Below are 20,928 nucleotides of genomic sequence, written 5' to 3' on the forward strand. Positions count from 1 at the left end.
CTACATCATATAGAAGTAATCTGTATGTTTTTGTAGAAAGTCCGGGCCGACATTAAAATTCACTATTTGATCTCAACCTGGAGCCGTTGTCCATAGCAACCAATCAGATCAGCTCTCTCATTTCCTATTCTGCCTTAGAAGCACGAGAGCTCTATTGTGATTGGCTCTTTTCATATACACCGTCAGACTCCGCCCCCTTTACAGTGGCAGTGCAGACACTCACGCGAACTCGCCCTGATCAGGTTGCTGGAATTGTGAATCAGCCAACCAAAACAACCAATCAAGTTGCTGGAATTGTAAAAATAACCAATCAGGTTGCTGGAAGCCAACCCAAACAACCAATCAGGTTGCTGAAATTGCTGATTGTTGCAGAAGTGGGGAAGAAGATGTTAATATGCGACCGGCTGTTCACCTTCACGTGATGACGCAACCATTCCCTTTCGCACGTCAGAGAATCCTTCTTTACTACTGGCAAAACTAGTAAACGAGCGGAAACGTCTAGAATTAATGTTAAGAAAGTCCGCAAGATTTTCACATTTTGATTAGAAGGTAAAATAACACTGTTTGGTGAAAATAAACTCTTGCAAACCTAGGTTAAACCGTTGTCCCGTTGCCCTTGTCAAAGATGGCCGCCGCGGTTTCAGCGTTCGCAGCAGTCAGTGGTTCTGCCGCCCTAATCCAAGATGGCCGCCGCGGTTTCAAGGTTCCCTGCCATCAGTAGTTCTGCTGTTTTGTAACATGCTTGAGTCGTAGTGAGCGGAGAGTGGCTGTGGGTCGGTGGACATGGAAGGCAGCGACAGCCAGCACGTCTCCACAGGTAGAGGGGTGCAGGGGCTTACTGCTTATATGTGCCCCAGCATATAGAGTCTTCCACAACCTGCATCATATTGTGCCATGCTTGGAAGTTGTCCCCTAACTTTCTGATTGGGGAGGGGGGTAAGTGCTTGCAATCCTGGGAAGGGGTCCCAAAGGTCCTCTCATGAATGGCGCGACTGATTACTGTGAATGATCCCCATCCCGCTCCACGCCCATTCACGGAGCAATGACCGTTTCTGTGTAAGGCAGGGCTCACGAGCAAATTTTGAATTGTGGATTCCGCGATCGGCGCCCGCGCAGACGATCTTCGGTAAATTGCATTCATTAATGTTCGAATTATTTACATTTTTATTTTTTTTTTAATTTTTATTATTTTCCTTCACACTCGCAGATATGAATCGTGCATTCTGCGAACGGAAGAAAATTGCCACATCTATTTTACCGTGGATCTTGCATGGACAGCCTCCATTAATATCAATGGAGGCGTCCGACCTGCAGCTGATACGCAATTGAAATTGCGTATGGGCTGCGGGTTCCTGCGTCATCACAAAGTAACGGCACAGGAAGTACAAACAAAAAACCCCTGTACTGCGCTGACCGCTGGTGAGCCTCCGCAATACAGGATAGTACCGTACGTAGGGTCACCGGCCGGGCTCACCGCTGGAATCCGACCAGCGCGTGTGAGCCCTGCTGGGATGACCTGTCGGGCAACTGCGTCTGACAGGTTGTTCCGTGTAAAAGCACCCTGAAGGCTCATTCACAATGGCGATCGCGATATGTGAAAATCACAGCAAAATCGCCACTTGTTTCCTGTGATTTTTTTTTTTTTTTTTTTTTTAAGCGTCATAGCTGCTTTTTCTCGCATAGACATTGCTGCCACTTGCGATTTTTCTCGTGTTTTTTTTTTTTTTTTGCGAGATTTTGCCATAACTTTTAGCGCGAAAGTCAGTAGGACTTTCTAATGTTAAAAACGCATCGCTCGAAAATCGCAAGCTCCTGCTTTGCATTGTGATAAAAAGGAGGCTCTACAGGGAAACATGGGAGATGGGACATGCCGCCATTTTTCTTCTCTTGCAACATTGCATGAGTGAAAACATCGCAAATGTGCAGGAAACCACTGAAAATCACTGGTTTCCTAATTCTGCGTTTTCACTCACTCTTGCATTACACGAAAATCGCACGATTTTTATCGCCAGTTCGAAGGCGCCCTAAGTGCTTGAACGTGACCATAGTATCCGGTATCCGTCCCATTGAAATGAATGCAACCGCTGTGCGCATGCTTGACCGCCGCTCCATTCATTCAGAGACCCTCGGGACCCTACTTGGGATCTGTGTGGGTCTAAGCGGTCAGACCCCACAGATCAGTTACCCCCTGTGCTGTGGATGGGGTATCATTTTAATGCATCGTACAATTTAAAGGGGTTGTACCACAATTCATTTTTAGCACTTATCTATAGGATAGGTGATAAAGGTCTGAGTGCCCCAACAATGCTGAGCATGGGAGTCCTGGGTCCCCCTCCTCTGGTCACTGTGGGCTTACTGCCCTCCTTGCAGTAACGTGCGTGATCGGGGTACCTCCATTCATTTCAATGGGGCTGATGGAAATAGACGAGTCCAATTCACTCTAGTATAAGCTGTTTTACTTCCGCAGCAGATTACGTATTCCCTGCCAATCCCCATACACGTTTATTGTACTGTAAATTGGTGCGGATTTTTATTGTGGAAATGGCGTTCTGTAAATTCACCATCGGCGAGTCTTGTGTATCGCTCCAAGCTACCGAAATATATATTATTATACACTATATGTAGGAAAAAAATTGCGCCCCTAGAAGAAGTTGTTGTGGTTTTGCTGCAGAACCCGGCATGCAGTTCCATCTCAGACAGATATACAAATGATGAGAGTTGTGATGTGATTAGATGAACGGTCTTGTCACCGGAGGCTCTACAAGTGGTTCCCCCCTTGACCCATAAGAGGTTCTCTGAGGCTCCTTGTGTGCAGTGACCTCTTCTTCCGCTTGTGTAGAGCTTGTTGACCACTAGACGCCTCTACGACGCAGAGAAGAGATTTCACCCAGTTACCAGAGTCTGAGAGGGGCGCATTATTGGGATGGGAGAAGCTGGATGGTCATATCGGTGAATTGTCCCCCACCGGCCGTTCTGACCAGACTGTTAGGAGGTGTTGGGATCAGTGGATGTGTGAGGGCACACAAGGTGACCGGGCTCAGGATGCCCTCAACAGACTACCAGTAGAGAGGAGCGTCTGACCAGACTGTTTAGGAGGTGTTGGGACCAGTGAATGTGTGACGGCACACACCAACCGTTGTCTGTTTGCAGTGGTGTTGTGAATGATAAACTGGGCCCCCACTGCTGCTGTGATGGTCTGGGGGGGCCATCGTACATTAGTCGATCACCCCTAGTAGTGGTACGAGGGACAATGACAGCTCAGTGATATGTTCAGGACATCCTGCAGACACATGTGTTCCTGTCATGGCTGCTTCCAGCAGGATGATGCTCACCCGCACACATAAGGGGGTCACAGGAATATCCCCACAACATTCTCACACTTCCATGACTGCCCGGTCACCAGATTTATCACCAATAGAACATGTAAGGAACCATCTTCAATGCCAACTTCAACAGCCTACGAGTTTCCATTATCTACAGGCTCAGTTACAGCAAATGTGGACTGATATGATGCAGGACACCATATGGAACCTGTATGCCTCCATGCCCCACATATCACAATTTGTATCCAAGCTAGAGGTGGTACAACAGGGTACTAGAGCCTCCATGCCCCACATATCACAACTTGTATCCAAGCTAGAGGTGGTACAACAGGGTACTAGAGCCTCCATGCCCCACATATCACAATTTGTATCCAAGCTAGAGGTGGTACAACGGGGTACTAGAGCCTCCATGCCCCACATATCACAACTTGTATCCAAGCTAGAGGGATACAACACGGTACTAGAGCCTCCATGCCTGCCCGTATCACATCTTGTATCTAAGCTAGAGGGATACAACAGGGTACTAGAGCCTGCATGCCCTCTGGTATCACATCTTGTATCTAAGCTAGAAGCAGTACAACAGGGTACTAGAGCTTCTATGCCTGCCCGTATCACATCTTGTATCTAAGCTAGAGGGATACAACAGGGTACTAGAGCCTCCATGCCTGCCCGTATCACATCCTGTATCTAAGCTAGAGGGATACAACAGGGTACTAGAGCCTCCATGCCCGCCTGTATCACATCTTGTATCTAAGCTAGAGGTAGTACAACAGGGTAATAGAGCCTCCATGCCCGCCTGTATCACATCTTGTATCTAAGCTAGAGGCGGTACAACAGGGTACTAGAGCCTCCATGCCCGCCTGTATCACATCTTGTATCTAAGCTAGAGGTGGGACAACAGGGTACTAGAGCCTCCCTTCAAGGGGTCAGTTCTCCACAATAAATCCTCGTTTTACTCTGATATTCACTTATATCGTTACCATCACACAGAGAAAGTTTCATTCCCACACAAATCGGATGATGTGCAGGTTGTGTTCTTCAGCCTCTTTCGCTCCTGTAGCTGCTCTGTGCCCGATATGAATATATATAGCATGTTAGTACATAACATTATTCTGACTTACTAATCACTATTCCTTTTATTCTAAAGTGTTTTAATGCTCACATTTCCTTTTAATATAGTGAGCCGCGTTGAAAGTAACTCAAGACCCTCCGGGGTGCAGCTTGTTAGCACCTACCAGACCAACCGTATAGGAGACCCAGCAGACTTGGTGGATCTTGCCCAACAGGTGCAAAAGGTCAGTATTTTAGGTAACGGCATAATGTAATGAGAATCCGAGCTTGTGAAGGGTGAATTCACACGCCGCACATGTGTTGCACAAACTTCTTCAACAGTTTCATTCATGTGAATGGGGCCTGCCGAAATCCATGTGCTTGCTGCCAATACAAACACATTCAGATGTAGACATCTCTGCTACTGGAAACCGGTTACGTGTAACAAACCTGCTGCATGTGAATTGGCGTGTAAAGTCCTGGAGTTTGCTAAAAACTTTTGACAGATCAAAGACCTTCCAATACAATACAGTCACTGTTACACTGACCCAGATATAAGAGTTAGGGCTCATGCCCGCAAGCGTCGCGGGATACACCCGCGGATTTACGCTGCCGGAGTACTGCGATTCTAAACTATTTAGTGCCTACGAGTGATTGCGGAATTCTGTGCGGATTTCTGCGGTCTCCATTAATGCTATATTAATGGAGACCTCCTGCAGCGAACATCCGCGGCAAATAGAACATGCCGCGATTTATTTCCCGCGGCAGAATTCCGCATGTGAACATTGGGGGGCAGAAAGCTATTAGGGTCAGTAGAGCCTAATAGTTGCAGATTTCCGCCGCGGGAAACACCGTTGAAATCTGTCCGTTGGCATTCGCCCTAAAGGGGTGTGCCCAAAACATCTACTCGACTGCAATATTTATTTATTTTTTTTAGAAAGCTGTCAAATTAAAGTTTAGTGTTCCCATTAAATGAGCTGAAGCTCCTTTTGTCTTTTTTGTAGTACAGTGTTTCCCCAAAAATAAGATCACCGGTCTCCGGTGCTGCGGCAGACTGCAGTGTAACCCTCAGCGTTGACACAGCTCTCTTTCTGGTGACGGAGCTTTGAATACCCTACCTCCAGCAAGCGAGTGCTGTGATTGGATCACGGATGTGGTTGCTCAGCCAATCGGAGCTGGCGCTCGATGAACCAATCACTGCTATTCAGTGATGTCATTCACTGAATGGCTGTGAATGATCAAGCGCCGGCTCTGATTGGCTGAGTCAGTGGCGGTCGTGATCAACACTGAGGATTACACTGCACAGCTGGAGACAAGCGCGAGGGACTCAAACGCCACCGGCTAGGTGTGTATTGCTGTGTTTTTTGTTTTTTTTTGATTTTTAAAAAAAAAATTTTTACATGTAGTTTAGCTAGGACTTATTTTGGGGGAGGGCTTATGATCGGCATAGGGCTTATTTTCGGTAGTTAGTACCTACCAAAAGTAGTCTAAGAAAGTAGAACAGTGAACTAGTGACAGGGGCACCCAATACCCATTGATGTATGTAGGGAGTGAAGTCTGATCCCACAGAAGAGCTAGCGTAGGACAAACGGCTAAAAACATTACTGTTGGCTATGATAGAAAGTGTCCGATCACACAGGACATCGCAGCTTCTTTGTATGGGGCTTTGTAGCCACAGACCAGTCAGTGTCCACGCTGACCTCTGTCCATTGCCTACAATGGGCATGTGAGCATCCGAACCGGACCACGGAGCAATGGAAGAAGGTGCCTGATGAATCCTGTGACCAGGCGGGTGCTTGTGTGTTACCTACGCCGGGGAGAGATGGCACCAGGATGCACTGATAGCACCGACCTAAACAATGTATAGACAAGTATCCGCCCCATCGTGGCATCCTGCAATAATGGGTTGAGGAACATGACAAAGAGGTGATGACCTGGCCTCAAAATCCCCCAAATCTCAATCTGATGGAGTGTCTATGGAATGTGACAGAAATAAGAGTCTGATTAATGGAGGCCGCACCGTAACCATGGGACGTAAGGTTACATCGTGGCAGGGTGGTACTTGAGGCTACATGATGTAACCTTACGTCATGTGGATCTCGTGGGATCTGAAGAGATCCCGTGCCATCCGGCAGTGGGAGCCGGCTGTCATTGACAACAGTAGGAGTGCATTAGGTCAGCGATCTCCACTGTTAACATCTTACATGCTGCAATCTGTAGATTGCGACGTGTAAAGGGTTCGCAGAGGGAGGCCTCCCCTCTGTAATGTTATCGGACCCTCGCAATGTTATCGCGGAGGGCCAACGGGTTGCCACGGCAACAGGACACCAGATACAGGCATCCTGCTTTGCCATTCTCTATGATTGCTATAACCTGATCCATAGCTATTATAGATGAGCGAGTCTACTCCGTAAAGGCAATTGCTCGAGCGAGCATTGCCTTTACCGAGTACCTGCCCGCTCGAGATGAAACGTTCGGGTGCCGGCGGCGGGCAGGGAGCTGCGGGGGAGAGCGTAACGGAGGGGAGATCTCTCTCTCTCTCTCTCCCCCTCGCTCCCTCCTGCTGACAGCCGCTACTCACCGCTCCCCCGCGCTGGCACCCGAACATTTAATCTCGAGCAGGCAGGTACTCACCAAAGGCAATGCTCGCTCGAGCAATTGCCTTTACCGAGTATACTCGCTCATCTCTAATAGCGATCATAGCTGCTGTGGATCAGGGCCCCTTCAGGGACATGCAGTGTAAAAAAAAAAAAAAAAAAAAGAACGAATTAAAATTTTGCTCATTTTTTCCCATTTGTATGAAAAAAAGGGTAAGAAAAACCCCACACGTGGTATCTTCGTGTCAGTGATGACATGTACTATAATTTGAGTACACTAATTATCTTGCGCAGCAAAAACCGTAAAAAAAAACAGAGGCAAAATGCTTATTTTATTCATTTTACCTCCAAAAAAGCACAATAAAAGCGATCAAAAAAGCCATATGTACCTCAAAATAGCGCAAATAAAACTTACAGCTCGTGACGCAAAAAACAAGAGCTCCGTCCATGGAAAAATAAAAGTTATGCGACTTTGAATGCAATGATGTAAAAATAATTATAATTTTCAAATAAAAAGGGTTTTTATTGTGCAAAAGTGGAAAAACCTAAAAAAAAGATAATGTTTTTGTATCGTTGTAATCGTATCGACCCGCAGAAAATATGCATTGTGTCATTTATGCTGTTTGATTGACGCATTAAAAATAAAAATTAACGAACAGTGGCAGAGTTGATGCGATTTCTCGCTGCTCTCAAAAAAAAAAAGAAAAAAAAATTTTTACAATACATTATATGCATCCAAAAAAACCCTATAGTTTGCCACGCAAAATAACAAGCCCTTATACGGCCGCGTTCACGGGAAAATGAAAAAGTTATGGCTTTTTAAAAGTGGAAATTAAAATTCCCCAAAATTCGTTGCGTCCTTAAGCCCAAAATAGGCCATGTCCTTAAGGGGTTAAAGGGACTGCACCAAGACTGACTTTTATTACTTACCGTATGTATAGGCTAGATGCTAAAAGTCTTAGACCCCCACTGATCCTGAGAACGGGGGCTCCAAGTCCCGCTCTCCCCTCATTGTTGGATCGCTGTACCGCTTGCGGCGAGGAGGAGATTGAATGGAGCGGCGGTTGCGCATGTACGGTACCGCTCTATTCATTTACACTGGGATCGCTGGAAATAGTCGGGTACTTGTTCACCATCAGCCCCATTGAAATGAACTGAGTGGCACCGTGTATATGCAGCCGCCTGGGTGGTTGTACCATCATGGCTGATCGGCGTAGCTTGCGCTCGTTGTCTCACTGCTTCATTGAGATCTTCTGCTCAGCGGTTCTTGTACAACATGACACTTTTGCTGATAGTGGCACACCGCCGCCGGCCCGTTGCAGTAATGAGGTGCATTGCTGTATTGCAGCACGTTGAATAATTTACTAGTAATTGGACTTCCCCCGTCTATCCGCACGTGGCGTTCTGCTGTTCTAGCAGGAATAGGCTCAGCTGTATGGACGAGTCCAGAGACTGATCTATTATGTATGGAGTACCGGCTGGTACAGGGGGCATCAGCAATCCAGGGGCATCGGATGAATGGTCTCATTATTATCCTATACTGTAAAAAGTGTAAGCAATCTTTGTTCCATTTAACGGATTTATCACAAAAGTATGTGTTCGATGAATGTGGAAAAAACCCAAATCCTTCAAAATACTTGCCCTCTGATCAGAAATTTTGCGCTGCGTCCGGTCCTCCATCTTGCTTCCCCAGCTGCCAGAACAGAGTGTTCTGTGGTGCTTATGAAAATACTGGATTCTTTCATTTTTTTCCCCCCTATTCCACAGGCGGACGATTTCATAAGGGCCAACGCCTGTAACAGGTTAACCGTTATAGCAGAGCAAATCCGAATCTTGCAGGAGCAAGCGAGGAAGGTAAGTGTGAAAGAGAAACTTTTAAAGGGCCACTCTGGCAAAAGCACATTTTCCAACCCTACCTCCTCACCTGATTGCCTGTCACACTCTGGAGGTCTCCTCTGTGTATTACAGCCACTTCCCTGCAGTGCAGCCCCCTGTCAGATGCTTATCAGACACCAACTTGAGAGTAAGATTTTTATACTTTTACTTGAAAATCTATCTCATTATGCATTAGCTATAGACTATGCCATTTCCGCCTGCTGGAGGGATAGTGTATTATTATTTTCTATAGCCTTCTAAATAAACTACAGACCACAAGTATATGGTCAGGAGGATGAGCTGTGATCTCCTCCATTATGACTGTGTGATCATCATCAGTAACTGCGATAGGAGAGTCTGTGGTAGAATTCATGCAACAGCATTACACAAACTAAGAAGTTTGACTAGTTTTAGACATCATAACCCCAAGTAGATCTGAACTGGTCAGAATTTAGATCACACGACCACCTAAGGTAAAGGGGCCAGGGGTCTCAGACAGAAATGAATGACTAACCATGGTAACGCAAGCTCACTTATATATACTGGAGGGATAGCTAAATAATAAATAAATTAGAGTGGCCCTTTAATGTATCCCCTTTTTTAAGGATTGGGGAAAGGTGTCTGATCTGTGGGCGTCTGACAGCGCCTCTAGTTAACCCTTTCGCCACGACTTTCTATTCAGTGAATTGTTATGATGCTTGTTTAGACAAAAAGATTAGCATCATCATGATAGGTCATCAAAAGTTGATCAGCCAGGGTCCACCGCTCGGGACCCCGACCGATCAGCTGAGCTGGCACATACTGTCAGCGCCGCATTAACACAAAGGTCAGAGCAGAAAGTTGGAGAGCTGTGCCTGCAGTTACAAGCGCCGGCCACTACATGGGAGGTCAGTGCAGAGACTTCTTCTCCAACTACACAGAGGTTGGAGCAGAAGCGTCTACGCCGACCTCCGTATAGTGACTGGCGCTTGTAACTGCAGGAATGGCTCCCATTGATTTCAATATGAGCCGTGCCTGCAGTTACAAGCGCCAGCCACTACACAGAGGTCAGCGCAGAGGCTTATGCTCAGACCTCTTTGTTATTGTGGCACTGACAACATGCACCCTTCAGCTGATCAGTCGGGGTCCCGAGCGACGGACCCCAGCCGATCAACTATTGATGACCTATCCTGATAAGTCATTAACAGTATTTCACTGGAAAACCCCTTTAAGGCTCTTTTACACGGAACGATTAGTGTTTCAGAAATCGTTTAAACAAGCGGCCATGAACAATAACCATTCAGTGTAAACGTGGCCAATGATGAATGATAATTCATTTGCTTATTGCGCATCTCATGCAAGCATGAAAATCATCATTGGCTCGTTTAGTTTAAATACCGATTATTCATTCGTTCTCATTCACTGGTGCGGTGAACTGAATGACTTATCTGCCTGTATAAATAGACTGCATGAGTGAACTCTGGCGTCGGTCGCTCGTGTAAAAGCACCATTGGGTAAACTGGGAATCTTCTGCTAACAATGACCTTTTTTCTGCAGGTATTAGAAGAAGCCAAGAGAGACGCTGATTTGCACCACGCGGCTTGTAATGTTGTGAAGAAACCTGGGAATATATATTACCTCTATAAACGGGAAAGTGGGCAGAGATATTTCTCCATTCTCTCCCCAAAGGTAATGTGCAGCGATCGCTCTTACTGTATTGTTTGCTTTGTTCTCTAATAGCTTCTAGACAATTTAGTAAAAAAAAATATTTTAAGGCCCTTTTACATGCAAATATTATCTCTCAAAATTCGTTCAAATGGCCAAAAGTGAGCGATAATTGTTACGTGTAAACGTGGGCAGTCATGCACTGTTCGTTCACTTGTCGTTTGTCGCTGGTTTTTAGCCCGCATGGTTTGAGGTGGAAGTGTTTGTTCGCCTTGCATACACAATGAGACTCATGCCAGGAGAAGACTATGGAATCTGCCAGCCAGATAATTCCTCGCATAAACACACGCTCTCCTGAGCAAACAACTGCTACTAAGGAAAATGGAGATGATTAAATGCCATTATCTGTACGCGTAATTATATGCAAAAATGGCGTCTCTTCGTTCAGTCGTGTGGTCATTTTAGGGATAATCGTTGCGTGTAAAAGGGTCTTTAGCTAATCTGTATCTAGTGGTGTACATAGAAGAGATGGGGGCCCTATTGCAAAAACTTAAATGGGCCCTCCATTATGGTGTCCAGTTTTGCCACGCAGGACAGTAGGGCCCAGGGTTTGATTCCTGTTCCACGTCCTTTAAAAGGACGCTTGGATGAATTTTTGACCTCCTCTCTGCCATCATAGCCGTTTCACTTTGAAGGAAGGTCCTGCATATAGTATTGCTATGCAGTAGGAAATGGATGGTGCAATCACAGCTTGGGCCCCATAGGACTTGCAGGGTCTGCCTCTATGGTACGCCCGCCCTTATCCGTGTATAAGAAATATACAGGGCGGTTCAAAAGTAAAGTCTATTTCCTCCTACCTGAATTGACATACTACAGCTAGAATGAGAGGAGATGATTTCTAATGCACTAATTAGGGCGGTTCCACATCTGCATCGGAGGTTCCATCACAGATATGGCTGAATATACTGGACAAAAAAGTGCCAGGAGCGCTAGTTGGGGAAATTAAGTAACTAAGGGAAATTACTAGAGATGAGCGAGCGTACTCGGAAAAGCACTACTCGCTCGAGTAATTTGCTTTATCCGAGTATCGCTGTGCTCGTCCCTGAAGATTCGGGTGCCGGCACGGAGCGGGGAGCTGCAGGGGAGAGTGGGGAGGAACGGAGGGGAGATCTTTCTCTCCCTCTCTCCCCTGCTCCCCGCTGCGACTCAGCTGTCAGCCGCAGCGGCACCCGAATCTTCAGGGACGAGCACAGCGATACTCGGATAAAGCACATTACTCGAGCGAGTAGTGCTTTTCCGAGTACGCTCGCTCATCTCTAGAAATGACCATTTGAAAGACCTTTTGACTCGTCTTAGTGAATGGTCCGAAGTTTTGATCAGTGAGAGCCCAAGTTCTGAGACCACCACCCATCTCTAAAAGAAAGGGGGAGAAGATCTCACTTGAGTTCTGTGCCCCTTCAGCTGTGCCTAGCTCTTCTCAGAGACACGAGCATAGTGCATTGATCCATAGGCTGGCCTAGCGGCTACCTCTCCCAGTGCCCATTCACTTGCATGCTTGGCTCGACCGAGCATGCATGTGTTTCCAATGAGAAGAGGGGGGTTTAGTTGCTGCCAATCACCTGCTGGTGGCCCCAGGAATAAACAGATCAGGCATGTTGAAATCCAACTGCCTGATCATTATTTCTCCCAACATCTGCTGATTGGAAAGAGTCAGGGGTCTCCCATTTACACTAAATGATCGACCGGTGGTGCCGGAGTTGTCCTCATCAGCCAATGTACACCTGACGTATATGTCCATCGCTCAGCTCAAACGCATCTGCCCCTGGGGATCTCGGGACCTCAGCCAATCAGAACTTCTGATGTCACAAGACTTTTTAAATGTCAACTTTTAAAGGGAACCTGTCACCTCCAAACAGCATCATAAAGCAAGTTATGGTGCTGTTCAGGATGGTGACGAGGAGCCAGAGGATGTATTTTTATTTTTTTATACTCGCCCGCTCTCTGGTGAAGTCTGCACAAAATTTCCATGAGTGTGCTTTCCCATAGAAGTCTATGAGTCTGCGCATGGCAATCTGAAAAGTCAGATTTTTGTGTGACGCAGGTGAGTATAAAAAATACATCCCCTGGCTCCCCATCACTTTCCTGAATAGCACCATAACATACTTTATGGTGTTATTCAGAGGCGACAGGGGCCTTTAAATTATGTGCTATATGCAAGTCACATGTGCTGCTTGGTGGTCTCAGCCAAGGTAGTATGACTCCCGGAAACATTTGCCGTCAAACAATTGTTTGCCAACGTGATTCCCACATTCCAGTCCCTGTTGGCACTAGTGGGAATATCTTTTATCATCTTTATTAGGGTATTGTGTAGATGCACCAGCTTTAAGGGGAACCGGTCATTACCTTTGAGTCCCATAAACTACTTTATGGGGCTCAAAAATCAGGCAATGGAGATCACAACGTTGCCATATGGAACTCCTGGTGGCAGAAGTCACATAATTCTGTCAACAGACACTGCCATCATGGCAGGACCTGCTGCAGTATTTTCTGGGGTAGGGGGAAAGAGAGGCAATATGGTTTATTTTGCCCCATTTATTTTTTTCTTTGTAGTCGCACAGCCCCATTTAAGGTATTCCTACTTCTATAAACAATATAGAGGATGTTCAAGTTCAACAACTTTTTGTTTTGTTTTTGTTCTTTTTTTCTCTATAGGACTGGGGACCAAGCTGTCCTCACGAATTTCTTGCGGCATACAAACTGCAGCATGACATGTCCTGGACTCCCTTCGAGAACATTGAGAAGCGAGATGCTGAAATGAACATTATCGATAAATTGCTGAATGAACAGATTGCTCTTCCATCAAGTTCAGAGCCCAACTTTAGGGGGCTGACTAATTAACCCGAATGATTCCATGACTGCGGAGCGGACTGTCCACCAAACTGTGGCCTTCTCTTCCCCAGCCCTCCGGACGCCCATCTAGTGCTCTGCTTTAATGAAGACCGTTATATTCAGACGGCTGTGTCTTTTTACATTGTGTAGAATACGTCAATATCTGTGGGGATGGATTTTATTGGTTAATTTTAACATTTGGCAAATAGAAGAAGAAATGATTTTATGATCACAGAGTTACATGTCTGCCAGGAATAATCTGTAGAATTAGTCTGTTTTTATTTATGTGCCCGTTTTACCCATTTTTACATGGGTATATTGGTGGCCAACATTGGAGGGGGTGGTCTTCATCCGTCAGAATAAAAGCCTTGCATAGCCCCCACGTGTGCCTTCATTGTATATGATGTTTGAGAAGGCGTCTATTCAGTATTTTGGGGAGCTTTCTTAGACCCCAAAATTCGGTATGTGGAAGACCAAATCGGGAGCTGATTCTATGGAGAAAAAGTATAATAGATGTGTATCTCTTCTGCATTTTGGAACCGCTCATTGGTCAGCATTTTGCATTAGTATTTCTGAAGGTGCTTTAGATGGAAGGATTATACATCATTATCATTCAAATGAGCGAAAGTGAATGATAATGGTTTGATCTAAACGTGAGCCAACGACTGGCGAACGATAATTGTTTACTTTTCGTTTGTCATTAATTTCATGCAGGCATAAAAACCATCGTTGGCTCATTCACTTATGGTTTAGTTTAGGCAGCGCTCGTTCGGTCCTTCTCATTCACTTGTACAGCGAGCATTTGAACGAGCCAACAATGTATCTGTCTGTATAAACATGCTACATGGCAGCAAACGAGCCGGCGGTGACGTTGCCCACTCTGTCAAATAATGATCAACTCGTCTACAAGGACCTTAACCCGTTTAGGACCAGCCACAGTAAAATTACGGCGGTGCTTTAAGCCTCCTGCCTCTCTGCAATCAATCTGAGCAGGAACGGGTTATCAGCTGTTAGTGACAGCTGATAACCTGGAGAAGAAGGCAGGAGGGGGTTTTAACCCTTCCTGCCTTCTGCTTCCCCGATATACAGTGCTCAATGAGCACTGTGTGGGGAAAGTGAAAGTCAAATGCACTTTCACTACGGGAGCCCGGGGCAAGGGTGGGGGTCATGTGACCTCCTGGGATTCCCTGCTACTGCAGAGCTTGAGGGTGAAACTAGACCCTGGCAGCTCTGCAGGGGTTGCTTTCTCCTGTAACTAGGGCTCCTATGGACGCTCCAGCTATAGTGGGAAAGTGTCAAATAAAGCAAAAAAAAAAAAGTGAATGTCCCCCAAAGGTTTTGTATGACGTCATGGGGGACACAGATAGTAAAAAACACAATTACATAAATCAGTAAAACAAAACAACAGAATAAAACAACAATACATACATAAGAAAGAGAATAACACAAAGCAGACGCCAACAAAAACCGTCGCCATATGCACCCTGTAAACCAAAACCGTACATACTATATATCAAAACGTCCGAAATAGAGGAACCCATTTCCATACTTTATTTTAGTGTAAATATAAAAATAATAAAAAAAATCTTTTTTTAGCTTTTTACCCCCAATAAAACTAAAAAACGGAAAAAAAAAGTCCTATATGTCACGGAAAAAAAACGCAGCAAAAATAATTTTGGTAGCTAAAGGAAAAAAAATAGAGCAGTAAAACCGCCACATGGGTAAAATCCCTAAAAAGTGTCTGGTCCTTAAGGTACAAAACAACCTGGTCCTTAAGGGGTTAAAGGGGTTGTCCCGCGGCAGCAAGTGGGGGTATACACTTCTGTATGGCCATATTAATGCACTTTGTAATGTACATCGTGCATTAATTATGAGCCATACAGAAGTTATTCACTTACCTGCTCCGTTGCTAGCGTCCTCGTCTCCATGGTGCCGTCTAATTTCAGCGTCTAATCGCCGGATTAGACACGCTTGCGCAGTCCGGTCTCCCTGGTGAATGGAGCCGCTCGTGCCGGAGAGCTGGTCCTCGTAGCTCCGCCCCGTCACGTGTGCCGATTCCAGCCAATCAGGAGGCTGGAATCGGCAATGGACCGCACAGAGCCCACGGTGCACCATGGGAGAAGACCCGCGGTGCATCGTGGGTGAAGATCCCGGCGGCCATCTTGCTAAGGTAAGAAAGAAGTCGCCGCAGCGCGGGGATTTGGGTAAGTACTAAACGTTTTTGTTTTTTTTAAACACATGCATTGGGTTTGTCTCGCGCCGAACGGGGGGCCTATTGAAAAAAAAAACCGTTTCGGCGCGGGACAACCCCTTTAAGCTTGAAGTAATAGTGTGGTGTGAATGAGACTTGAGGGCCCATTCACATCGGTGTATTTTCTGTCCGTATTCAGGTTTATAGTTTTTACTGACATACGTACCCATTGAATTAAAGTAGTGTATTCAATCATGCCACTTTTATGCGGACCAATGTGCATTTAAAAAAATTGAAAAAAAAACAACCCACTAGACCGTGTGCGTGAAAAAACCCCAAAACGCAGTGAACACACATTAGCATCACTGTTCACTGCATTTATGTGCACACCCTGTTCTCTGACATATTCTATTTTTTTTTTATGTGTGGAAAATGGATCTGGATGGGGTATCATCTCTTCTTGGGGAGAGCACCAAGGTGAGTGAGGAGAGCCATGCAAGCTCCTCTGGGTAATATGCAAATACCCACAACTTGGGTGAAATGGAGATTTGTACACTTAATACTCTGCTACTACAATAAATGATGCAGTACCTGACCGACCAATCACTGTGTTCCTAAAACCATGTATACACTTCCTAGAGCTTCCCCCGACGCACGCACGTGCCCATCAGCTTTCTTTCGCAGCCTCCAGTTTCCCATTTTTTTGCAGGTGTGGTCTAATTTATAAACTTCAGAGTAAAATCCGCAGTAAAATTCTCCCGCACGCGGATCTGCGCCCCATAGGGATGCATTGGACACCCGCAGGTAGTTAAATACCTGCGGATGTCATTTTTCCCGTCAGGCGCGGATCTGCATGCGGGAAAAATAATGGGCATGCTCCATTTTCGTGCGGGGCTCCCGCAGGCTTCTATTGAAGCCTAAGGAAGCCGTCAGGATCCGCGGGAGACCCGTACCAGAATTAAACTCACCTGTTCCTGACGATGCGGTTCTTCCTTCCTTCGCGGCCGGATCTTCTTTCTTCGGCCCGGCGGATGTGCCCGGCGCATGCACGCGGCATGCCGCCGGTGGGCCGAGCACATCCGCCGGGCCAAAGAAAGAAGATCTGCATCGTCCGGAGCAGGTGAGTTTATTCTGATTTTTAGCCTCATGTCCGCAGGGCAGGAGGGACCCGCTACGGATTCTCCATGAAGAATCCGCGGCGGGCCTGATTTTCCCTGTGGCCATGAGGCCTAATAGGTCAGCCCAATCACACGTTGTAGAAGGGTAGTATTGGGTGGCTTCACATCAGCGTTCTGTCGCAGATTCGGCACAAAATACCGAAAGAAAAACCGGTCAGCTGAGCAGTTTGGCCGCAAGGATTCCCCACTCCTACTCCCTGAACAGAGCAGCAAAGTTTAGGATAGGTCATCAATAGTTGGTTGCCATCTGATCATTCAGCCAACTGTCAGCACAGAAGGGCCACCCGCCATCATCGGGGTCAGAGCAGAAATTCTCAGAGGTGGCTTCAACCAACAGTTACACTTCTGGTTCCTGAGCCCAATGCCGGGGTTGGAAGTATAATAGGCGTTTACGCTCCCGCTGATTTCAATGGAAGTGATGGCACCTCTCAGATCCCGATGACAAGGTCTGACCCCGCTGCAGACAGCAGGCCGCCGTGAAACTGTTAATGGCCTGTCCTCAGGATAGATATGTGTCTGGAAAACCCTTTTAAGCCAAAAGCAGCAGTGAAAACTATACAATCACAGAAAATGGCCATATACTTACTGACTAAGGAGGGCAGATCGCTGCATCCTCTCATCATGCAGGTAGTAGACTACCATTTTCTGTGATTGTTTTTATATTTCCACTTCTGTGACGTATTTATATTAATGTAGGGACCCCCTATAAACAAGGAACCTTGCCGAGGTTAGTAAGCTGATGTATCTTGGCCGGGATCCAGCTAATACCTTGCAGCTAATACCATGCAGTGTAGCTTTGGGAGCCCAGGGTGGCAGTACCAATGTGGTTCACTTTTTGAGGTGCAGGGCAACCCGCCGAACTATTATGGCGTCATTAATAGGTTGCTGCTCTGCATGGTGGACTTCATGTATCAGGTCTGCCACTTTGTATCCACTCAGTGTGGGAGTATACACCAAGCAGCTACCCTCCTCTATAACAAGAGGCAGTGTGAGTGGCTGTCTCATCGGTGTCCCTCACAGGTGCAATTAGCTCCCTCATTTGGTAGTTAGCTGCATGCTCTCACCATGCATGCAGCTATCTGCCCTCCTTAGTCAGTAAGTATACAGTTAGTTTCTGTGATTGTATAAAAACTATACAGAAATCACTGAAAAAGATATTTACTAATATACTGTGCATGATCGGTCAGTGCGCAATTCAGACCGACATCACGGTTGGGGAAGAAGCGACCCCGCAGTGACAGGAGAGCGGGACATGGGAATCCTATTCTCGAGCGCGGCGGGGGTCTCGGTGGTGAAAGCCCCAATAATCAGCAAGTTACTGGATAGTGGATGACTTGTTATTCTGCTAAAACCCCTTTAAGGCCCCTTCAAACTAGTGTATGCGGATTTGTGCACGGCGTAGCGCAACATTTTAGCGCACTGGGCTAGGCTTTTTTGTAAGCGAATTTACTATTCTAATGTACTTGATCCGCCCTCGGGGCGTGTTCATTCATGGAGGGTAGACATTGTGAGTTCAATTTGAGACCAATTTGAGTTCCAGATGGGTTGTTTCTCCAGTGGAATTACGCCACGTATTACACTTCTTCTGCAGTGCGTGCGCATTTGCATGCAGCCCATTTACTTCTATGGGGACCTTTGATGTGCAAGTGGGCAAGAAAGTAGAACATGCGTGATCAAAACATGCATGTAAAATACGGACATGTGAACGAACCCGTTGCAATCAGTGGGTTCTATTCTCTGCGTGTTGTGCGCAGAGATTTTACATAATACGCCCGTGTGAAGAAGAAGCAGACGGAAGCAAAATATCTTGTAAGTTTTACCATTTAAGAGTATAAGCCCCCCGCAGACATGAACATCGGCGCACGGCTCCATTGCAAATTTTGGAGTGGATTTCGCTGCACTAAAGGAAATCTAGTGAAATCCGTCACTTCGCTGCATCAAATAAAGCCTGCGGCCGATCTGAAGATCACCAGCGGGACTATTTTACGCTATGGATTTCTTCCACTATGAGGGGGGTTTCACACGGGTGAGAAATTTGTGTGATTTTTGCATGATGTGGGAGTCGGTAAAAAAGCAGATTATGAAACCAATGATTTACAAAGGTTTCCTTCCCACCTGTGATGCTTTCACTCATGCGATGTCGCGAGAGCAAAAAATCGTGATGCGCTCTATTTTTCTGCAATGTGCGATTTTTTTAAATGCCCCATGTTTCCCTATGGAGCCTCCTTTTTAGCGCATCGCAATGCACAAATTTGCGATTTGATTTAACATTTGAAAGTCCTATTGGTTTTCACTAAAAAATCGTGCGAGAGAATTGCGAGCGGCAGCAAGGATTTTGCGAAAAAAAGCGCTGATGCTCAATCAAAAAGCGCGGGAAAAAAAATTGATTTTTGCAGTGATTTTCTTGTGGCAAAATTGCAATCGCCCGTGAGGAACTAGTCTAAGGGTTTGTTAAAACTCCATTCACTCAGATCGTACTGCACTGCTCTGCTGCGATTCCGCTATGTGTGACGTCACCCCGACGATTTAAATCTCACATCTTGGTCATGTCAGTTTCAAAAAGTTGTTGCAAAAAGCTTTGAATCGAGCCGCTTTCACACAGGCAATAAAATCACGTTATTTGTGCGCGCTGCAAAGTTTTGAAACTCGTGCTTTCCAATGGTTTCCTTCACATTTGCAATGTTGTCACTTATGCAATGTTGCATGAAAGGGGGAAGCGAGAAAGAGAGAGGGGAAAAACCCCCCAAAAACGCTGCCTGCCCTATCTTTTTGTGTTTTGTATTTTTTTTTTCACCACCGTTTCCCTACGGAGCCTTTGTTTTCTCGCAGCACAACGCACGAACAAAAACGCGAGAGGAATTTACAAGTGGCAGCGATGCTTTATGACAAAAAGCAATGCTGAGGCTCAGAAATCTCATAAGCCAAAATTGCGATATTACCGCAATTTAATTGTGGCGATATCGCGATCACCCGTGTTAAACCGGCCTTACGCCGTCTTCACAAGGCCGAGAAAATCTCGCACTAATATGAACCCCATTGTTCTGAATGAGTTCATGCGCATGAGCAAATTTTTCCTGCGTGGCACCGCGATGCAATGCGAGAAAGAAATTGCGGCATGTTCTATCTGGCTGCGTGATCTCGCAACGCAGCCCAATTGTTTTCAATGGGACCGGCTGTAGCAGCGCTGGCCACATCGAAAGCATTGGGGGAACTCTGCGATCCTTTACCGCGACTGTAACAGCTGCGCCGGAGGATCCCTGCATCCCCGGAGGGAGGCAAGGCTGTTTTCACATGCAAGTGCCTCACACCCAGGAGGGATAGTGAGGATTGGCTCGTGATTCACGGCCTGATATAACCCTCACCCGTGTGAAGTTAGCCGTATGGGGACTAATTTAATAGGGTGCGATACAGGTGTCCCAATACCTTAGAGGGGGGAGGGGGGTGTACATCAATCAAACATTTATCACCTATTTAGTGGAATAACTTCTCTAAATGCCCTTGTTTGGTTGTGCCACGGAGGGTACACTGTGGCCACCAAAGTAAAGTCATTGAAGGGGCATAACATTTTTCTTAAGGGTTATGTCCACTGTTGCATTTTTTTTTTTAATCGTGTTTTTGGAAATGAAGAGTTTTTTGTAATTGGTTTTCCTTAAACGCTTCTAACAGATTTCAATGCTTGTACTCTTTTCTAAGGTATTGCAGACTAGAGGACTGAAATTTTAGCAAATTCTGTCAGTCAGAGAAAACAGACAGCTCCTCCTCCCCGCTGTGGTAAGGCCTCATGTCCACAGGGAAAATCAGGCCTGCCGCGGATTCTTCATGTAGAATCCGCAGCGGGTCCCTCCTGACTCGCTGACATGAGGCCTAAAAATCAGAAAAAAACTCACCTGCTCCGGACGATGCGGATCTTCCTTCCGTCGCGGCTGGATCTTCTTTCTTCAGCCCGGCGTGTCGGCAGCGTGCATGTGCCGGGCCGAAGAAAGAAGATCCGCATCGTCCGGAGCAGGTGAGTTTAATTCTGGTACAGGTACAAGAGAAGACCTTCCCCGCCCGCGCCGGATGAGTAAATTCTTTTAAATTCCTATTTTAGGTCTCCCGTGGATCCGGACGGCTTCCATAGGCTTCAATAGAAGCCTGCGGGAGCCGTCCCCGCGGGAGACCCACACGAAAATGGAGCATGT

General features: G+C 46.3%; 1 protein-coding gene across 1 annotated transcript; it reads left to right on the forward strand.

Annotated features, from left to right (window-relative positions):
* The first annotated feature begins 679 nt into the window (after positions 1-679).
* On the forward strand, positions 680-13,756 carry C6H1orf50 (chromosome 6 C1orf50 homolog). The gene is made up of 5 exons (XM_066606741.1): positions 680-817; positions 4,503-4,618; positions 8,738-8,824; positions 10,382-10,513; positions 13,202-13,756. Exons 1-5 carry the CDS (start codon positions 784-786, stop codon positions 13,385-13,387), a joined length of 555 nt encoding a protein of 184 aa, XP_066462838.1. The 5' UTR covers positions 680-783; the 3' UTR covers positions 13,388-13,756.
* The last annotated feature ends 7,172 nt before the right edge of the window (positions 13,757-20,928 follow it).

This window comes from Eleutherodactylus coqui, chromosome 6 (assembly GCF_035609145.1).
Source record: "Eleutherodactylus coqui strain aEleCoq1 chromosome 6, aEleCoq1.hap1, whole genome shotgun sequence".
NCBI classification, from domain to species: Eukaryota; Metazoa; Chordata; class Amphibia; order Anura; family Eleutherodactylidae; genus Eleutherodactylus; species Eleutherodactylus coqui.

Bases quoted from the DNA above. Each gene is read 5' to 3' on its own strand.
- C6H1orf50 (XM_066606741.1), top strand. From the start codon at position 784: ATGGAAGGCAGCGACAGCCAGCACGTCTCCACAG. The intron at 4,619-8,737 runs GTCAGTATTTTA...CCTATTCCACAG, and splicing joins TTGCCCAACAGGTGCAAAAG to GCGGACGATTTCATAAGGGC. The intron at 10,514-13,201 runs GTAATGTGCAGC...TTTTCTCTATAG, and splicing joins TCTCCATTCTCTCCCCAAAG to GACTGGGGACCAAGCTGTCC.